The following is a 17184-nucleotide window of genomic DNA, read 5'->3' on the forward strand; positions in this document are numbered from 1 at the left end:
CAACATCAATAATAATTATGAGAACGTGACTAAATCAGTTTATTTAATTGTGACCCAAAGGAAATTGACTGAATTATTCAAAGCAGATCTGTAATCGGACCCCCCCCCCCCCCCATCTCATGGTGTCCTATAAAAAGATGTCTGTCCTTGAAAAATGTGTGTCACTAAAAAACATCACCCTGTATCTCAAGGTTTTCTCTCCGTCCGAGCCCCTTGCAGGTGACCTCGCAGACCTAGGCGCCGCCTAAAATAATCCGAACAATGAACAATAATACCAGTATTGAGTACACCTGGTTTGGCGAGGATATTTTTTCGGAAATGACAACTTCATATTATGCTAACCGCCATTAGCATAAACATTTCAAATTGAAATCGCGACCCGGGAACATGGTCCCGATTCCTTGGGGGGGGGGGGGCATTTTCCGTGTTTAGTCTACCATGTTGACGTAGGAACCGAACTCAAGAGAAGATAACTAACAAAAAAAAATAAAATTAAATGAAATGGGGTTTAACGTCCTACTGTTCTGCTCCGAACTGGGCTAACGAAGACGGGCATACGCCATACAGTGTGCTATGAGGGAAATTTTGCCCGGGCAGCGGCACTACGGCCTACTCTTATATATCGAATTCCAACTGTCAAGGGATCTTTTACGTGCACGGAAATGTGTACACGGGACCTCGGTCTTTCGTCCCATCCGAACGACTAGACAGCTGTCCTTGACAGGCCCTCCGTCCTGCATCACTGACAAGGGAGAACCACGCCGGAATATCTGGAGAACTTTCTCGGCCAATGCAGGGATCGAACACCCGAGCCAGCTTCTTACCCACTTAGCCACCGTGATCCCCAACTAACAAGGAACACCACTCTATCATCGTATAGCAATGGTTAATAGGCTGGTAATGCTCATAACCATTGCTTTATATAACTTGACCGCTATTAGCCTACAGGGAAACAGAATTGAAATCTCGAGTGGAACGAGGGAAGTTAAAACTCAACAGTCTAACGTCGTATAGCAATGGTTAATAGGCTGATAGTGCTCGTAACCATTGCTTTAGAGATATGATCATTTAAGGGCTTATGTAACTTGTAAAACGTATAATATCACATGCAAGACTCGAATACTCAGCCCCTATAATAAAATAAAATATAATTAAATTAATATTAATCTATGACACAATTATCAGTTTATTGATCTAAAATTGTTTTACTTTAATTTTGAAATATTTAAACATTTTAGTTTTTATGATAGCCACGGGCACAGACATGAAGTTTATCATGACGAATCGAGTTTGTCGACAGTTTTAGGTTTTAATAGAAAGTTGTTTAACATGTCGGACAGGATTAATATATTGTAATATATGACGAATATGTCTGTAGTTATCTCCGGTACAGGAAGGAAAATCTGAAGGAGTGCACCATCGTCACATCAAGCAATAGGATTTGAAATATAATTGAATACAGTCTAATAGCTCAAATATTGATACACAAATTGTGAACTATTTATTTCTGAATAGGATCTCTTGATTTGTTTTTAAAGACACGATGAGTTGATGAAATTAATTATATAACTGTGCATTGTGTGTAGGCCTATATTGTGTGTAGGCCAATATTTAAATAGTTTTTAATCAATAGTGGGCTGTACATAACTTGTGAAAGATACGACTAAGTGAATGTTAAGGAAGGGAGATGACGATTTAAAGACAGTAATATTGTTTTTGGTAAGTGATTAATAATTAATAAACTGTTTATTACAGACCAGCATTTTAGTTACATTTAAAGTCTTCATTGTCACTTCCCCGGTTGTACTTGACAAGGAGTAGGGTCGCCTGTCCAACTTCGTGGGTTTTCTCCGGGTCCTCCGGTTTCCTCCCACTGCTAAAGACCCCTACGCGCAAGCGAATTATTGAAATAAAATTGAATTATATGTTAGTCCCGAAATGACCTAGTTTGTGTCCAGTGGACGTTAAACCACATTTCTCTCTCTCTCTCTTTCTCCGGGTCCTCCGGTTTCCCCCCACTGCTAAAGACCCCTACGCGGAAGCGAATTATTGAAATAAAATTAAACCATATGTTAGTCCCGAAATGACCTAGTTTGTGTCGAGTGGACGTTAAACCACATCTCTCTCTCTCTCTCTCTCTCTCTCTCTCTCTCTCTCTCACTCTCTCTCTCTCTCGCTCTCTCATTGTCACTATTTTCCCACGTGTTTCGACCGATATTGTCGAAAGATTAATTGCCAGGGCAAATGTCACAGCCGTGTTTTTGACTTCAACAGGCGTTACCATAACCTGTCCATACTGATCACCCTGTGTCCGTATTATATATGCAACGTAGGGGGTTGGGGTTGGGGTGGGGTTGGGTATATTGATTTCGTGTTCTGTTTATTTAAATTCCGGGTTCAATCTTCTGCCTGAAATTGTTCAAGTTAAGTGTGGGAAATAATGCCTATGATCGTATATATAGTGAGTTATGTTTTGACTTTCTTAGAAAATATAAAATTCTCGCTTTCACCATAAAAATGTCTTAGTGTGAATATAGGAACCATAATACCAAGACATTACCACCCCCTCCCCATGCCCCCACCCTACCCCCCATGCCCTCCACCCTACCCGACCCCCCGCACCCATCCAGCAACTTGTGTAAATTTCAGCTCATATGATATAATATAAAGTCAAAGATTGAGTTAATTTTGTAATACTCACATTACACGCTTGATTGATGTCGTAAAATAGTATAAAATCATTGAAGCATGAGTGTAATTATTGAAGTTTTTATTAAATTGAAAGATAGTAAATATTGTTTATTGTTTAGTTTTATTTATCAACAAAGTTATCTGTGGGAACTTCTCAAATTAAATGGCGTTTAACGCCCAACGGGCATTCGGCAAACCTCGACAGATTCTACGCATCTAATGTCGGCTGTTTGACCATTTCCGCCATATTTGAACTATTTTAAAGGTTCCGAATGAAAAATGGCTGCCCCCATGGAGATTTCTGTGGAGAGTGTATTATATCAACAAACGTCACGTTTGGCATTGGGTTTGGGGAATTACCAGGGAATTTTATCAAACCAGCAGCCTTGAGGCAATATCTCTGCTCATTTAGTTTATACACTCTACAAAAGACGCAATTTGGGACTTTTTTGTAAAAGCGACACGTTTTCCTGTTTAAAGTAAACCGACAGCCGCATCGCAAATGTATGGGCGTAGGTACATATCACTTACTGTCATACAGCCGAGATTAGATGTAGGGTAACGGAATCTGTCGAGATTTGCCGAGTGGCCCAACGGGTTAACGCGAAAGAACATACGTCATACAGTGTACTATATGAGGGACATACGTCATACAGTGTACTATATGAGGGACATACGTCATACAGTGTACTATATGAGGGACATTTTGTCCTGTTCTTAATTGAATCAGTAGACGGTTAAACCCCATTTCATTTTATTTCTTTTACGTGAACGCAAACGTGTAAGCTACAACAAGGAAACTCAATTTTTGTCCAACCCGAACGACTAGACACTGTTCCATGCGAGGCCACCCAGCCAGCATCATATTTGGTAAACCAAGGAACTGTCTTGGCCAGTATACCGCGATTGAACACCTGACCTCTAGGTTAGTGAGCAAGCACCCAATCCGCTGAGCCACACATCGCATCCTCAGCTCATTGGACACGTTCTGGCTTCAATCAATTTTCCTCAACAGATTCTTAGTGAAATTGTGAGACGGCAAGGGGGTTGGATGGCCGAAGGGTTAGCACGTGAATCATAAGGTCCGTCATTGAGTAAACTGGTTTGGTTTCGATTTCCCGGTTGTGCGTGACAAGGCGTAGGGTCGCCTGTCTCCAACCTCGTGGGTTTTCTCCGGCTCCTCCGGTTTCCTCCTACGCGCAAGAGAAGTATTGAAATAATAATTGAACAATATGTTAGTCCCGAAATGACCTAGTTTGTCTTGATTGGACATTAAACCCCATTTCTCTCTCTCTCTCTCTCCTCTCTCTCTCTCTCTCTCTCTCTCGTTCTCTCTCTCATGAAGCGGCGCCTTTAACGTAGATGTAGATAAACACAGTAAACATAGCCAAGAAAACAAACAATGAACGTGCATTTATAGACTGGTAACCCACATATAAAGGTTAAAAGTTGGTTACTACGTGATCACTGATAGCTAGGCATCACAGACCATTACAGCGGCAGTTGGTGATTAAATCTTTTTCATAAGGTCACCTGCAGATATCTATAGGCATCACAGACCATTACAGTGGTAGTTGGTGGATAAATCTATTTCATAAGGTCACCTGCAGAAAGCTAGGCATCACAGACCATTACATTGGTAGTTGGTGGTTAAATCTATTTCATAAGGTCACCTGCAGATTCCTCAAGGTCATCTGATGTAAACAGGACTAGCGCTAAACTACAAACCTTGGCAACAATAATGTGCCCTAGGCCCCTAACTAGGGTTTAAATTAATCGGGGTTTTCCCACGTGGTTCGCCCTTGTCAGTGGTGTTGGACGGGGTGCCTGGCAAGGGACAGTGTATAGTCGTTTGTCTGGGACGTAAAACAGAGTTCCCCTGTACACATTGGCGTGCACGTAAAAGAACTATTGGAAATTGGAATCCGATATAAGAGTAGACCATAGCGCCGCTACCGAGCAAAATACCATACTGTAAGGCTTATGCCCGTCTTCATTGCCCCAGTCGGAGCAGGGCAGTAGGACGTTAAACCCCATTTCATTTCCATCGCGAGTCATATCTAGATGATTCACTAGCAGATTGTGATAAAGTGAAAACTTTTGTACATACTTATATAAGCTTCAAAGGAACAATAAAAATGCATGCATAATTTCAATTTTGAACTTTGATATTCATGGGCCCCATGGACTCTTATGGGCGCCCCCCCCCCCCCAGCTGCACCCCACTCTCATGAGGCCTACTCAAAAAGACGGACGTATAATATTGTGTCGTCGACCAGACTTTAAAACCCCTTCCATTCTATTCCAGAATTATGGCACCAAGTTCACAAAGAATTTACTCAACTTTCATTCACTGTTTATAAGAAATATCTTTGATCCAGAAACACAAAAATTTGCACACAGTTTCTTATTGATGTATTTGATACATTAAAACAATAAACGTTTTATAAAGGGCTATATTTTAATTAAAATAAGGCGAACAATTATGAGCAAATTTTAACTTAAATCTGAGAATGCTTTGTGAACTTGGGGCCAGGTTTGTTACATATTCATATACCATAGTAGACAGGGGTTAGGGTTAGGATTAGGATGTACTAAGAATATCTCCTACATCTGTTTGTGAAAGTTATCTATTTGTATCGTACGTTTTGTAATCAGATAGTTTTATCAATGGGCTGATTGTTACAAACTTTATCGAGAAACCATAAGTTGACCTCTGTATAAAGTTCAAGGTCATGCAGGTAGTGTTTGGATATTAAGACAGGTGCGAGAATGGTATGTATTGTTGTTTATTGTTGGTAGGATTCCGTTTCAATAATATATATTTGATATATGTCAATTGCATCTATTTACCGTGTTCTCTATATAACCCTGCTTTGTTCCCCACCCCATCCTCCTCCCACCCACCCCCAACCTTTGTTCGTTCAAGTTGGGGAATATTTGCAATATTTCTTCCCGACTTGCAAGCCTTATCATACGGCTGTTCGGTGTATTTCTAATGGAACCAAATTTCGTACTCTATGTATTTCGTGATCACTAATGATTTTTGTCAATTTGTCAAAAGGTTTTTTTTATTTGAAGATATTCGTATCCTATATAAATACGACACGCGGAAATATTTACTAGTCCCCATATAAATATAATATTCGGACGATGATATAATAAATTCTTTGTAATTGTACCTATACTCACGTGATCAGATTATATGTCAAGTTTTAGATATTTTAATATGATGAAAGGGGTCGTATTGAAAACCATCGACGTGTGAATTGTGCATGTTATATTGTATATTGTTCATTTCCACACTGATCAGCAGTGAATATTCGCTAGGCCGCTACAATGAATGATATGGATGATACTTAAAGTCCCAAATATTAACTTTTTTCCTCCGACAAATTCAATTCTAAAACATTTAGAAAAATAAATAAAGACGTGTGAAGTATTTGTAGGTAAAAAATATTTCCTATTTAGTGTAAATGGGTATTAATATGAGTAAAAGGCTCCATTCTGCCCGAACCAGTTACGTCTTTTGTAAACAATGCACGTTCCATTGTTGAAGACAGTCATCTTTGACAGAGATATTAGAATACTTTCGTAATCCTCTGTGAAACAGATTGGTTCATTCTCTCGTGTAAGTCAATCTAATAATATACAGATTACCTGGTTATTACAAACCACTCAGGTACACACGACAATATAAAACAGGTAAGATGAACCAGGCACCGAGGAGCAAAATTCGAAGCCCGTCAATCGATGCGCATTTGTCCAAGAAAAATATCGATGTTTTGAATCGGCAGAGCCATAGGTGTTTTTGGAAGACCACCCCAACTCCCACCCCCCGCCAAGAAGAACAACACGCTGAGTAGCGCCTGACAGCCAGCTCCATCTTAGTATAAAGACCGCTACACTATCAGGACCAATCAGTTTTTAATGGCGGGATGTAACTGTACAGGCGAAAACAATACATACTAATTAATCCAGTCTGTTTTACAGAGGTAATGCGAAAGCCTTCTATATCCACTGCTGATCAGTTTGTGATCGAACATGCATTTTAATGTCTTTATTTATTTTAAACACACATTATTCAAGAGCTAAATCTGCCTATTGCATGTCTTTCTTTAGGCCTGAAATGTTATCTAAATTATTAATTAGATATTTATTAACAAAACAAGACCATAATCAACTCTCGATGCCATCGGATGCTCGAGATTTTAACTAGATTAGAACGGTTCGGCCTTTCAATGATTTACTTTAAAAATGGAGAAGCGAGGCTAAGACTCGGATATACCAGTAACGTGGCTACGATAATAAATAAATCAATGCACACATCTTGTCAGAACTACAACCAAGGATAATTTGGCTCAGAATAAAGTAATTTGAATGAAATTTTTTATATACATGTATTAATTTTGGATTACCGTATCTATTTTTGAACTATTATAGTGAGAACTGTCAGCTCTTTATCTAAATCTTACATAATGTATCTTTAAGGAGTAACGAGACAATATGACTTTCTGTGTTATTAACTGTAGGCGCTATTTTCACCTTCTTTCTATCATTGTCTGCGATATGTTAAACAACGATCAGTGCACGTGCTGATAGAGAGAGAGAGATAATAAAAAGATAACGGTGTATTTTTATTCTTGATACATCAGGACTTTCGAATCCCGCCTTATAAGCTAAAAATCTTCAGGATATTTCAACCCGGTACCCATCATTCATCACTGATGGAGCCTGGACTGGCAAGGATGGTGTTTCCCTAGTTGCCAGATTGGTATTATACCCAGGATAAGGGTCACAAGATTAGGGTCGCAAGTATAACCCCCCAACCCTCTCTTACACCGCGTCGTAGCTTAATAATAATAATAATAATAATAATAATAATATCTTTATTTTCAAAGGTGAAAAATTAGGCTTAGAGCCTGTTTACAATTTTGCCCTTTATAACAAGAAATGAAAAAGACAGTAACAGAACAAGACACTTAACAAATACTCACACACAAAAAATTCAAATATATATTGATAAGCTAAATAGTTTAACTTCAAAACTAAAAGTTATATGATAGATAATGTAAGTAGTTGATATATTAAATATAGGCTACAGGTTAAGAAGAAGAAATAACATGCCTAGTGATATTTTTCTTAAATAAATGAAGATTTTTAATATTTTTAAGTGAATGGGTTACAATCATCACTTAAATCGTTTATGTTAGTCAAGGGAACCACGGTGGCTCAGTGAGTAAGACCTTGGCTCGCTAGCCTGGAGGTCGCGGGTTCGATCACGGTGTTGGACGAGAAAGCTCATCGGGATTTTCCAGCGTGGTTTACCGTTGTGGTGGAGGATTGAGGGCTTGACAAGGACAGTTGTCAAGTCGTTCGGATGGGACGAAAACTGAGGTGCTGTGTACACATTGGCGTGCACGTAAAAGATCCCTTGACAGTTGGAATTCGATAATAAGAGTAGACTGTATCGCCACAAAACTTCCCTCATAGCCACACTGTAGACGCATTTCATTTAAATTATGCTAGGTTCTCTTTTAAACGCGGAGTAATCGTGGTGATCCTATCATATATTGCAATCTGTTTTACAGAGAATTACGAGTCTCGTATAATATCTCTGTCATAGATGAGACTGCCTTAACACGTGCTGTCACAGCACGCGGTGTGAATCATTGGCTGAATGGCGCGTGCATTGTTTACATAAGACATAACTGCTTCGGAGAGAATGCTGCATTTTAGTCAATTTAATACCCATTTACACTAAATCGGAAAAAATTTTTACCTACAAATACGTCAAACGCCTTTATTTATTTTTCCAATATATACAAAAAATGTTTTAGAATTTAATTTGTCGCAGGAAAAAAGTTAATATTTCTAGCTCATTAAGCCGCATCAATGTCATTCTTATCAGTGATTGTCGCGGCCAAGCAAATATTCACTGCGGATCAGTGTGCATATATTGAAGTCAGTCGTAACGTATCTGAACGTAGTAGATAGTGGATTCAATATGGACAATTCTATAATCGTAACGCATCGTACGACAAGAAACCAGTCATAATCCATAGATTTAATTAGAAACGGCTTAAATTGATAAATCCCACAGTTTAAAGATACATTATGGGAGTTACCACTATAATAGTTAAAAACTAGATAATGTAAAATGAATTTGATGAAAATTTCAGTCAAATTGCTCTACTCTGAACCTAGAATTTAGCGATTGAATTTTAGGCCTAGCCTCGATCATCATTACTAAAGTCGGTACGATAAACAACATAGTCTCGATTATCCATTTTTGATTTAATCATGAATGAGCGTTCAGTAGCAGATCGGATTATAATCCAGTAAAAATCGCAGGGTAACGATGGCATCTAGAGTTGATTATGGTCTGGATAAGTTAATTAATGTCTACTTAATAATTAATATAACATTTCAGGCCTAATGAAAGACCTACAATAGGCAGATTTAGCTCTTGTATAATGTATGTTTAATATGATTATTACAATGACGTCATTATTATTGTGACGTCATAATGTATGTTTTAGCTTAATTTTTAATAGAGAGAGAGAGAGAAATGGGGTTTAACGTCCACTCGACACAAACTAGGTCATTTCGGGACTAACATATGGTTTAATTTTATTTCAATAATTCGCTTGCGCGTAGGGGTCTTTAGCAGTGGGAGGAAACCGGAAATTTTTAATAGATTGTAATATTTGAAGATTCTTCGAGAACCAACTCAAGTCAAAGTCTGTTGATCAAACTGAAGTATGTAGTTTCCTGAATCTTATATTTCAAGTATTATCCGTCTAAGTCAACATTTCCTTACAAATAGAAAGTTATTATTCAATAAAATTTATAATTTATGTCATTAAGGAGGAAATAATTCTGTGTAATTAATTACAAGGAATTGTAAAGATTTTATGGGGGAGAGGTCGAATAACTAAAATCATTATATGATTTCCTTCTAGGTTCGTTTAATTCGATGGGGAGAATGTCTTCTAGAGCAGCTTGTTCGTGGAAATGCACATGACGCAATTCTAGGGAATATAGCTTTTGTTTTTACTCATAGGCGTAGGGGCTCGATGACAGTTAGGGGGGCAGAACCCGAAATGCCCGAAAAAATTTCGGGTTTACAGACAGCAGCGACCTTGTATACCCCCCCCCCCCCCCCCCAAAGACAATTTTGGAATATTTGACGGCTGCAAACACGTTTTCCTGCTATTGCAGCCGTTAAACAAAGCAACTTCAAAGTGGTCTAATATAGCCTAATTAAGGTGGCTGACTCGGAATTCCAATCAATCGTTTACAGTCCTCGAAGACGGGACCGTTAGGAGTAAATTTTGAAAATTTAACTGCCGCAAACGCGTTTTCCCGATATTTCAGCCAGTGAACAAAGCAACTTCAAGCGGTCTAATATAGCCTAATTAAGGTGGCTGACTCGAATTCCAATCAATCGTTTACAGTCCTCGAAGACGGGACCGTTAGGAGAAAATTTTGAAAATTTAACTGTCGCAAACGCGTTTTCCTGCTATTTCAGCCGGTGAACAAAGCAACTTCAAAGTGGTCGAATATATATTATAGCCTTATTAAGGTGGCTGACTCGAATTCCAATCAATCGTTTAGTCAACGAAGACGGGACCGTTGGGAGAAAATTTTGAAAATGTAACTGCCGCAAACGCGTTTTCCTGTTATTCCAGTCTGTGAATACAGCAACTTCAATTTGGTCCAATATAGCCTACCTGGCTGACCCGAATTCCAAACAACCAATCAATCGTCGCGCGGTATATGGAGGCCTCACCCTCCCGGAGAAAAATTTGAAAATTTAATTACCGTAAATGCGTTTTCTGCTATTCTAGCCCGTGTAAGCAACTCCAAAAGTATCCAATGGTTTTGTAACTGAAATCCCACTCTGAATTCTAACCATCCAATCAGACTGCTGCATCTGCATTCACAAATAATAATGGATGCCTGAAAAATGTCGCACAAAGTAGAGTGGCTCCAGACAAAATGTTTTAATCCATAGTCAACTCAGTACAAATTCGTGATATTCAATTACAAGAAAAGTAAAATTAGTGTTTTATTAGGGCTCGATGACAGTTAGGGAAGCAAACCTAGAAATGCCCGAAAAATTTCGGATTTATAGACAGCGGCGCCGGTTTTCTTTGAGAGGCGACTGACCCGCCAAGAAAATTTTGGAATATTTGACGGTCGCAAACGCGTTTTACTGCTAGTTTCCTCTGCCGCTTTTCCGGCCCGATGCCCGTTTTTCGGGCAATACCTATTTTCGGACAATACCGTTTTTTCGGGCATACCTATCATAAGAGAGCTTCGGGCATATTTTCGGGCATGCATTGGACAAGAAAAAGACGAGAAAATACTTTTCGGGCAGTGTGGATCTCATAGAAATAAGTTAGTTATATTTTTTCTCTAAACGTTAATAGAAAAAAAAGTCGTCGAATTTTTCATTGCCCGAAAATAAAAAATTATTTTTTTTTTTGGGGGGGGGGGGGGGCAATTGCCCCCTCTGCCCCCCCCCCCCGGCTCCTACGCCTATGTTTTTACTGAGTGACTAGAATTCCAGGGGGTGCGGCCAGAAGTGGGCAGATGATCCAATTAGAGGTCCGGATCCTCCCCTGCATATTTTTGCTCTTCTACATTCCTTGAAATAACATCGAATAAGAAACATAAGAATATCGTCATTTTATCCTCACTCTGTTCTAATCGTGTACACGGGTACATCTAAATGAGCGGAAATGTTGCCTGAGAGCTTCTAGTTTTGTCTCGACTGGCGTGGTTTCGAATCCCCGGTTGTACGTGGCAAGGAGTAGGGTCGCCTGTCCAACCTCGTGGGTTTCCTCCGGGTCCTCCGGTTTCCTCCCACTGCTAAAGACCCCTACGCGCAAGCGAATTATGTAAATAAAATTAAACCATATATTAGTCCCGAAATGACCTAGTTTGTGTCGAGTGGACGTTAAACCCCATTTCTCTCTCTCTCTCTCTAGTTGTGTTTCCTCTCAGCCTAACGCGGGGGCGAGGGGGGCGGGGGGGGGTGCAACCGGTGCGCCGCCCCAGGGCCCATAAGAGTCTATCGGGCAAATGAATATCAAAGATCAAAATTTAAATGGACAATCATGCATGTATTTTGTATTGTTCATTTGAAGCTAATAAAAGTCTGTTCAAAAGTTTTCGCTTTATCACAATCTGTTAGTGAATCATCTAGATATGACTAGTGGGGGGGGGGCTGCCTCCCAGAATCCTTCCCTGCTCAAATACATGAACACATCCCTGGATTCTCTGAACTTAATCACGCAGGTGATTCAATTACATAAAAATTTTGGATATCTTCTACCTGAAGACAACAATGAATAGAGAATCTCCTACCAGTCTTTTTCCATATCAAAAAATATCAACACGACTTGATAATGTAAAAAAAAACCAACGAGGATTTCTTTGTTTATAAACAATAACTAACAGTTCCCACCATAACGTCACATAACGCTATTATAATATTAACGGCCGAATTGACTTTTTGAAACAATTTTAATATTAGAGAACGAATAAGATATATATGAAACAGTTTTCCATGTATTGTCAAATGTCATCATTGACAGAGATCTGCACGCAGCTAATTCTTTTCGTGATCCACGCTAAAATATATTCAGACTGATTATTTCAAATCACAATGTCAACGGTTGATGATCTCCTGCTTACCCCCAACCCTAGCCCTAACCCACAATCTCGTCAACGACCACCTGCCCTAACCCTAGTTACATCTCGCGACCTTGACGAAATCTGCAGTTGGCCTTAATGTTGAGTGACTAGAGGTGTTGTACAGTTATTTTTCTCAGAAATTTCATAATTATATTGATTTTAATTAAAATTTTATTATTTTTCAGTCATCACGGACGTTACCAGGGTCACAACAGGAACTCATCGGAGATTTGAGACTATTAGGATGCTGATCTGAAAAGTTCACAAGAACGTCTGGATGCGCGGGAATATAAACATAACAATATAATATTTATAACTGTATCTATTTCTATTAAACGACACAGGCAGGGGTGTAGAAGGACGAATTGCACCACAAAACACATATAAAAGAAAAGCATAAATGTTCATCGCGTGGAAGGAAATATTTAAAAGTGACATCCAGAATGACTGAATATATACTGATTCATACTGAGGGCTTCATGAAAAAGGAAATGAACTCGAGTGGTTTCGGTTTTAGTAATATTCTCTTGAATTTCATTCATAAAACAAAATACACAACGTAAAAATCATCGTTTGCCAGAGAACAATGTAAATCAAAATCTTCCGTATATCTCAAAATTCAGGATGCTGTTATTAATTCTGCTTGTCGATGATTCTTATTTTGTAAAAATGATGAATTACAAAGAATCCAATTTCAAGAGATGAGGAAGAATTTGATAAACTAAGTGGTTACAGGCCATACAACTCTTGTCGTGAGCTGAGTGAACAAGTGACTTAATACTGTCTGGATTTAATATCAACAACGATCAGCTTTCATCATCCAAATGTTTTAAAAACCGAACAGAAAAAAACAACAACAATTAAACTAAGTTACCAGATTGCTTAACAGTGTGAAATTACGGTTCGTCTGGAGTTAAACTATATTAACAACGAAAAAAAACTTTGATCATCCCAAAATGGTGAGCAATGCCTACACTGATGTGGATCAAATCCCGGTGTTTCTGTTTATCGTTGCTATGATGTGTATCAGTCTCTTTGGTAACGGTATCACGTGTTTTATCTATGGATATAAATTACGTCAGACAGTAACGAGGAATTTTATATTTACATTATCAATGTTGGATCTGATGTCATCCATTATCTGTATGCCGCTCGAGATTTATATTGTAGCGGAAATAACAACATTTAAATATTCGGAACTGTGCAAGTTTTCCCGCTACATAACATACGTGTCGCACTCATCAACGTCGCTTGTGTTGCTAGCCATCGCATTGGATCGGTATTACAAAGTGTGTCGCCCCTTGCAGCCATTTTTCAATGTTCGAACATCACGAATTTACTGCTCAATTGCTATTTTGTTTTCGTTTCTGTTAGCGTGGCCTTCTATTGTTCTTTACGGCACGAAATCGGTGCCAGAAATTAACGGTACCACGTGCTCAATATCCGAGGACATGACAACCACGTGGTATCCTCTCGCCTTCTACATTTTGTACACTTTGTGTTTTTTGTCAGTGGCTCTATCCATGTCAATTATCTACGTGCGGATTATAAAACAGATGAGGTTTCTGAAAAAGAAACAGACGATAAGACGAAGTCGGGAAACGTTAAGACAAAGCCCAAATAAAGCTGAAGATGGTCCAAGCGTCGGCCATGACGAATCCACGACAACTAGAGATCACGTGACAAAACGTACCAGCGAAGAAGGCGGTGATACTGGGGGACGTCAACTACGATTTGTGGAGGGAACGGGGAGTCTCTCTAGACCTGTTCGACTGCCAACCGAGGAACACATTACGGGTGACGTTTCTGGCCCCGAAAACTCTCTGGATAGCCCACCTATTTCTGAAGATAGTGGAACGAACACTGATGACCACACTTCCGGTAATAGGGCTGATCATTCCCATTGTTATCAAAATAGCAAAGCTCATCCCGAGGATCTTCCGTCAAATTCTGATTGTGACCCGACTCACTCCGGGGAGTGCTCGCCCACTTCTGATTGTAGAACGGATCACTCAAAGGAACTCCTGTCAAATTCCGAATGTAGTGCAAATCAGTCCGGGGAACTCCAGCCAACTTCTGATTGTAATGAGGATCACCCCAAGGAACTTTTGTCAAATTCAGAATCTATTGTAAGCCACTCTAAGGATAATGCTTTGAATTCCGAACGTAGTGCAAGTCACTCTTCCGAACACCCGTCATGTTCCGAATGCAGTGCTAGTCACTCTACGCAGCTCCTGTCAAATTCGGAATTCAGTGCGATTAATTCCGAGGAACCTCCGCCAGATTCCGTAAACAAGGTCGATAATCCAGCCCAAGTTCCTAGTATATCGGTTCAAACTAACACCCATGGCTCCGAGAGTGGTGATGACTCTACGGACGATAATCAAATAAGTCCGGTTGCCCTACCCAGAACTAGGGCAAAAATAAGCAAGGGCGCGCGGAGATTATCGGACAAAATTTTGAGAAGAGACTCGAGTAAAAAAACAAATAAAAAGCAGAAACAATCCGTGGGAATTGGAACAATACCCATAATCCTTGTAGATCAGGTGGATGGAGATCCGAGAGAAAGTAAAAGTAGACAAAAATGTGAGCCAATGTGCGCAATAAATCACCTGTTCATCCATGATGATCCTAGTAGCACCCAGATGGAATCTGAAACTTCTGGCCACGGTACACTCACCGATTCCGAAGACGAAAGGAATGTTGAAGCACCAAATACGCGTTTTTCGTTCACTCGGAAAAATAAAGTCCCGAAAATGGACTCTTTGGACGTTCCACAACAACAAGTCGATTCTCAGAAAAACAATACCAGATCAACAAGATTTAAATCTATTTATAAACCAGGAAAGACAACTCGTATGCTTCTTACAGTGACTATTCTTTTTTTCACGAGCTTTCTACCATTTTTTATCATCGTCATTCTCCGGACACGATTAGGGGTTGAGTTCTTCTTCACCTTAAACCACGCGGAGTTCGTTTTCGTCGGAATCTTTATTCGGTCCTACCTAGTGAGTAACGCCTCTAACCCCATAATTTACGGCTTTCTTAACGACAATTTTAGGAATCAAGTGAAAAAACTTTTAAGTGGAAAGCTTCGTAGTTATAGACCTAATTCAAGTCGTGTTGTTAGATGAATAATATCTGAATCGTACTGTAATATAATTCAAGCCGTGTTATTAGATTAATACGCTCTGAATCGTGCTGTAATATAATTCAAGCCGCTTTATTAGATTATAACTCAAATCCAAATCTTACTCAATCTGATTAAAACACAGATCCTTATTCATGAAATCCTTAAAATCGATTTTAACAAATTTTAAATTACATTCGATGTTTAAGAGATTGGTGTGTTCGTGAATAAGGGCCGCGTCATAAATTATTATGAATACAATCCTAAAGCGAGGCGAAGCGTATATACTATTATCTAAAACCGCACATAATCTTAAAACGAGATATTAAATATTCAAAGATATTAACCAAAAACCGCGTTTTAAGACACAATAAAACAACACCCAAACCGCGCTATATAAGTACCGCGGTATAAGATTTCATAAATACAAACCAAAAATCGTGTTATACAGATATCATTGTAATTATGAAATAAAACCGCGTAATAAAAAAAAATAATTTCTGACTAACAATCACATGTTTGCATGTGTTTACCTGGGGGGGGGGCTGAATATATATTTAATATTTATAGAAACCTTGTTGAAAATCGTTGGCCTTCCCGTTTAAATAACTTCGCTATAAAACTGTCTATTTCTGAATATATATAAAATGTATATGGTATAAGTTCCCAGGGGAGGTAACGTACTTCTTTGGATGCAGACCACCAAATTTGTTTTTGTTATTGTGTTAATTCTTGTCTCGTAAACGTGCCCTTAACAACGATATTCTTACGTCTCACTAGACAACAACGATATTCTTACGTCTCACTAGACAATAAATTCACCAAATATCGCCATTGAAAGTCAGTGGGTTTAGGACTTTGGTTTAATGGCGGGCTATAAATTAACGGGAAAAACATTCGTGAATATCGAGATAGGGGAGGTAACTGGTGGACTGCCTCCATTTTAAGCCCAGCTTACAATCCGCCATACGTGTTTTGACACGAACGGGTCGTAGAGTTTGGTAGCTCGCAGACCAGTCTGCGATCTTCTACGGTGCCGAACACACGCAAGTGACGCGTAAGTCTCACGTACGGGTTTATTCAACTTTTCCCCGTAGACTGCCCATAGTAGCACGCATCGCGGATTGTGAGCTGAGCTTTAAATAAATATTGGTGCATGATTTAGAGATTATGTATATTATAATGTTATGCATGTACGTTCTTAATCTACTAAACTAGAATCTGTCTGGGAGCAGACCTTGGGATATACAATAAAAACAATAATTTATATATCTTCACAAATCGTCATCTTCTTTCTGTTCCCTAATATGGTGGGGATTATTGAGATAGATACGACAGGGGTGTTTTAATAAATTAAAAAGAACGTATGCCTGGTCCAATAAATAATGGCGCGAAGGGAGGGGTGAGGGGTAGGGGTGCATCCCCCAGAAATTTAAAAAAAAATTATACCTTTTGATGAAATCTGGCGTATATCATTCCATGGGTAGCAAAAACGTCACAGGATAGAGGTAATGAACTATAGAAAGTCGATCAAGTCGATCATCACTATAAAGACAACGATTTAAAAATGAAAGAGAAGAAATCTGATTGGGCAAGACTACAACATGTAAAATAATGTGACGTCATTTCTTGTATACATCTGAATTAGACTCAGA

At 39.1% G+C, this 17184-nt stretch overlaps 1 protein-coding gene across 1 annotated transcript; it reads left to right on the forward strand.

Moving 5' to 3' along the window:
* The first annotated feature begins 1447 nt into the window (after positions 1-1447).
* Positions 1448-16810, forward strand: LOC126822537 (uncharacterized). Its single transcript, XM_050551477.2, has 2 exons — positions 1448-1719; positions 12585-16810. The coding sequence occupies exon 2, from the start codon at positions 13356-13358 to the stop codon at positions 15531-15533; it is 2178 nt and encodes a 725-aa protein (XP_050407434.1). The 5' UTR covers positions 1448-1719; positions 12585-13355; the 3' UTR covers positions 15534-16810.
* The last annotated feature ends 374 nt before the right edge of the window (positions 16811-17184 follow it).

This window comes from Patella vulgata, chromosome 5 (assembly GCF_932274485.2).
Source record: "Patella vulgata chromosome 5, xgPatVulg1.2, whole genome shotgun sequence".
Taxonomy (NCBI): Eukaryota; Metazoa; Mollusca; class Gastropoda; family Patellidae; genus Patella; species Patella vulgata.

Coding starts and splice junctions, on each gene's coding strand:
- LOC126822537 (XM_050551477.2), top strand. CDS start 13,356: ATGGTGAGCAATGCCTACACTGATGTGGATCAAATCCCGGTGTTTCTG.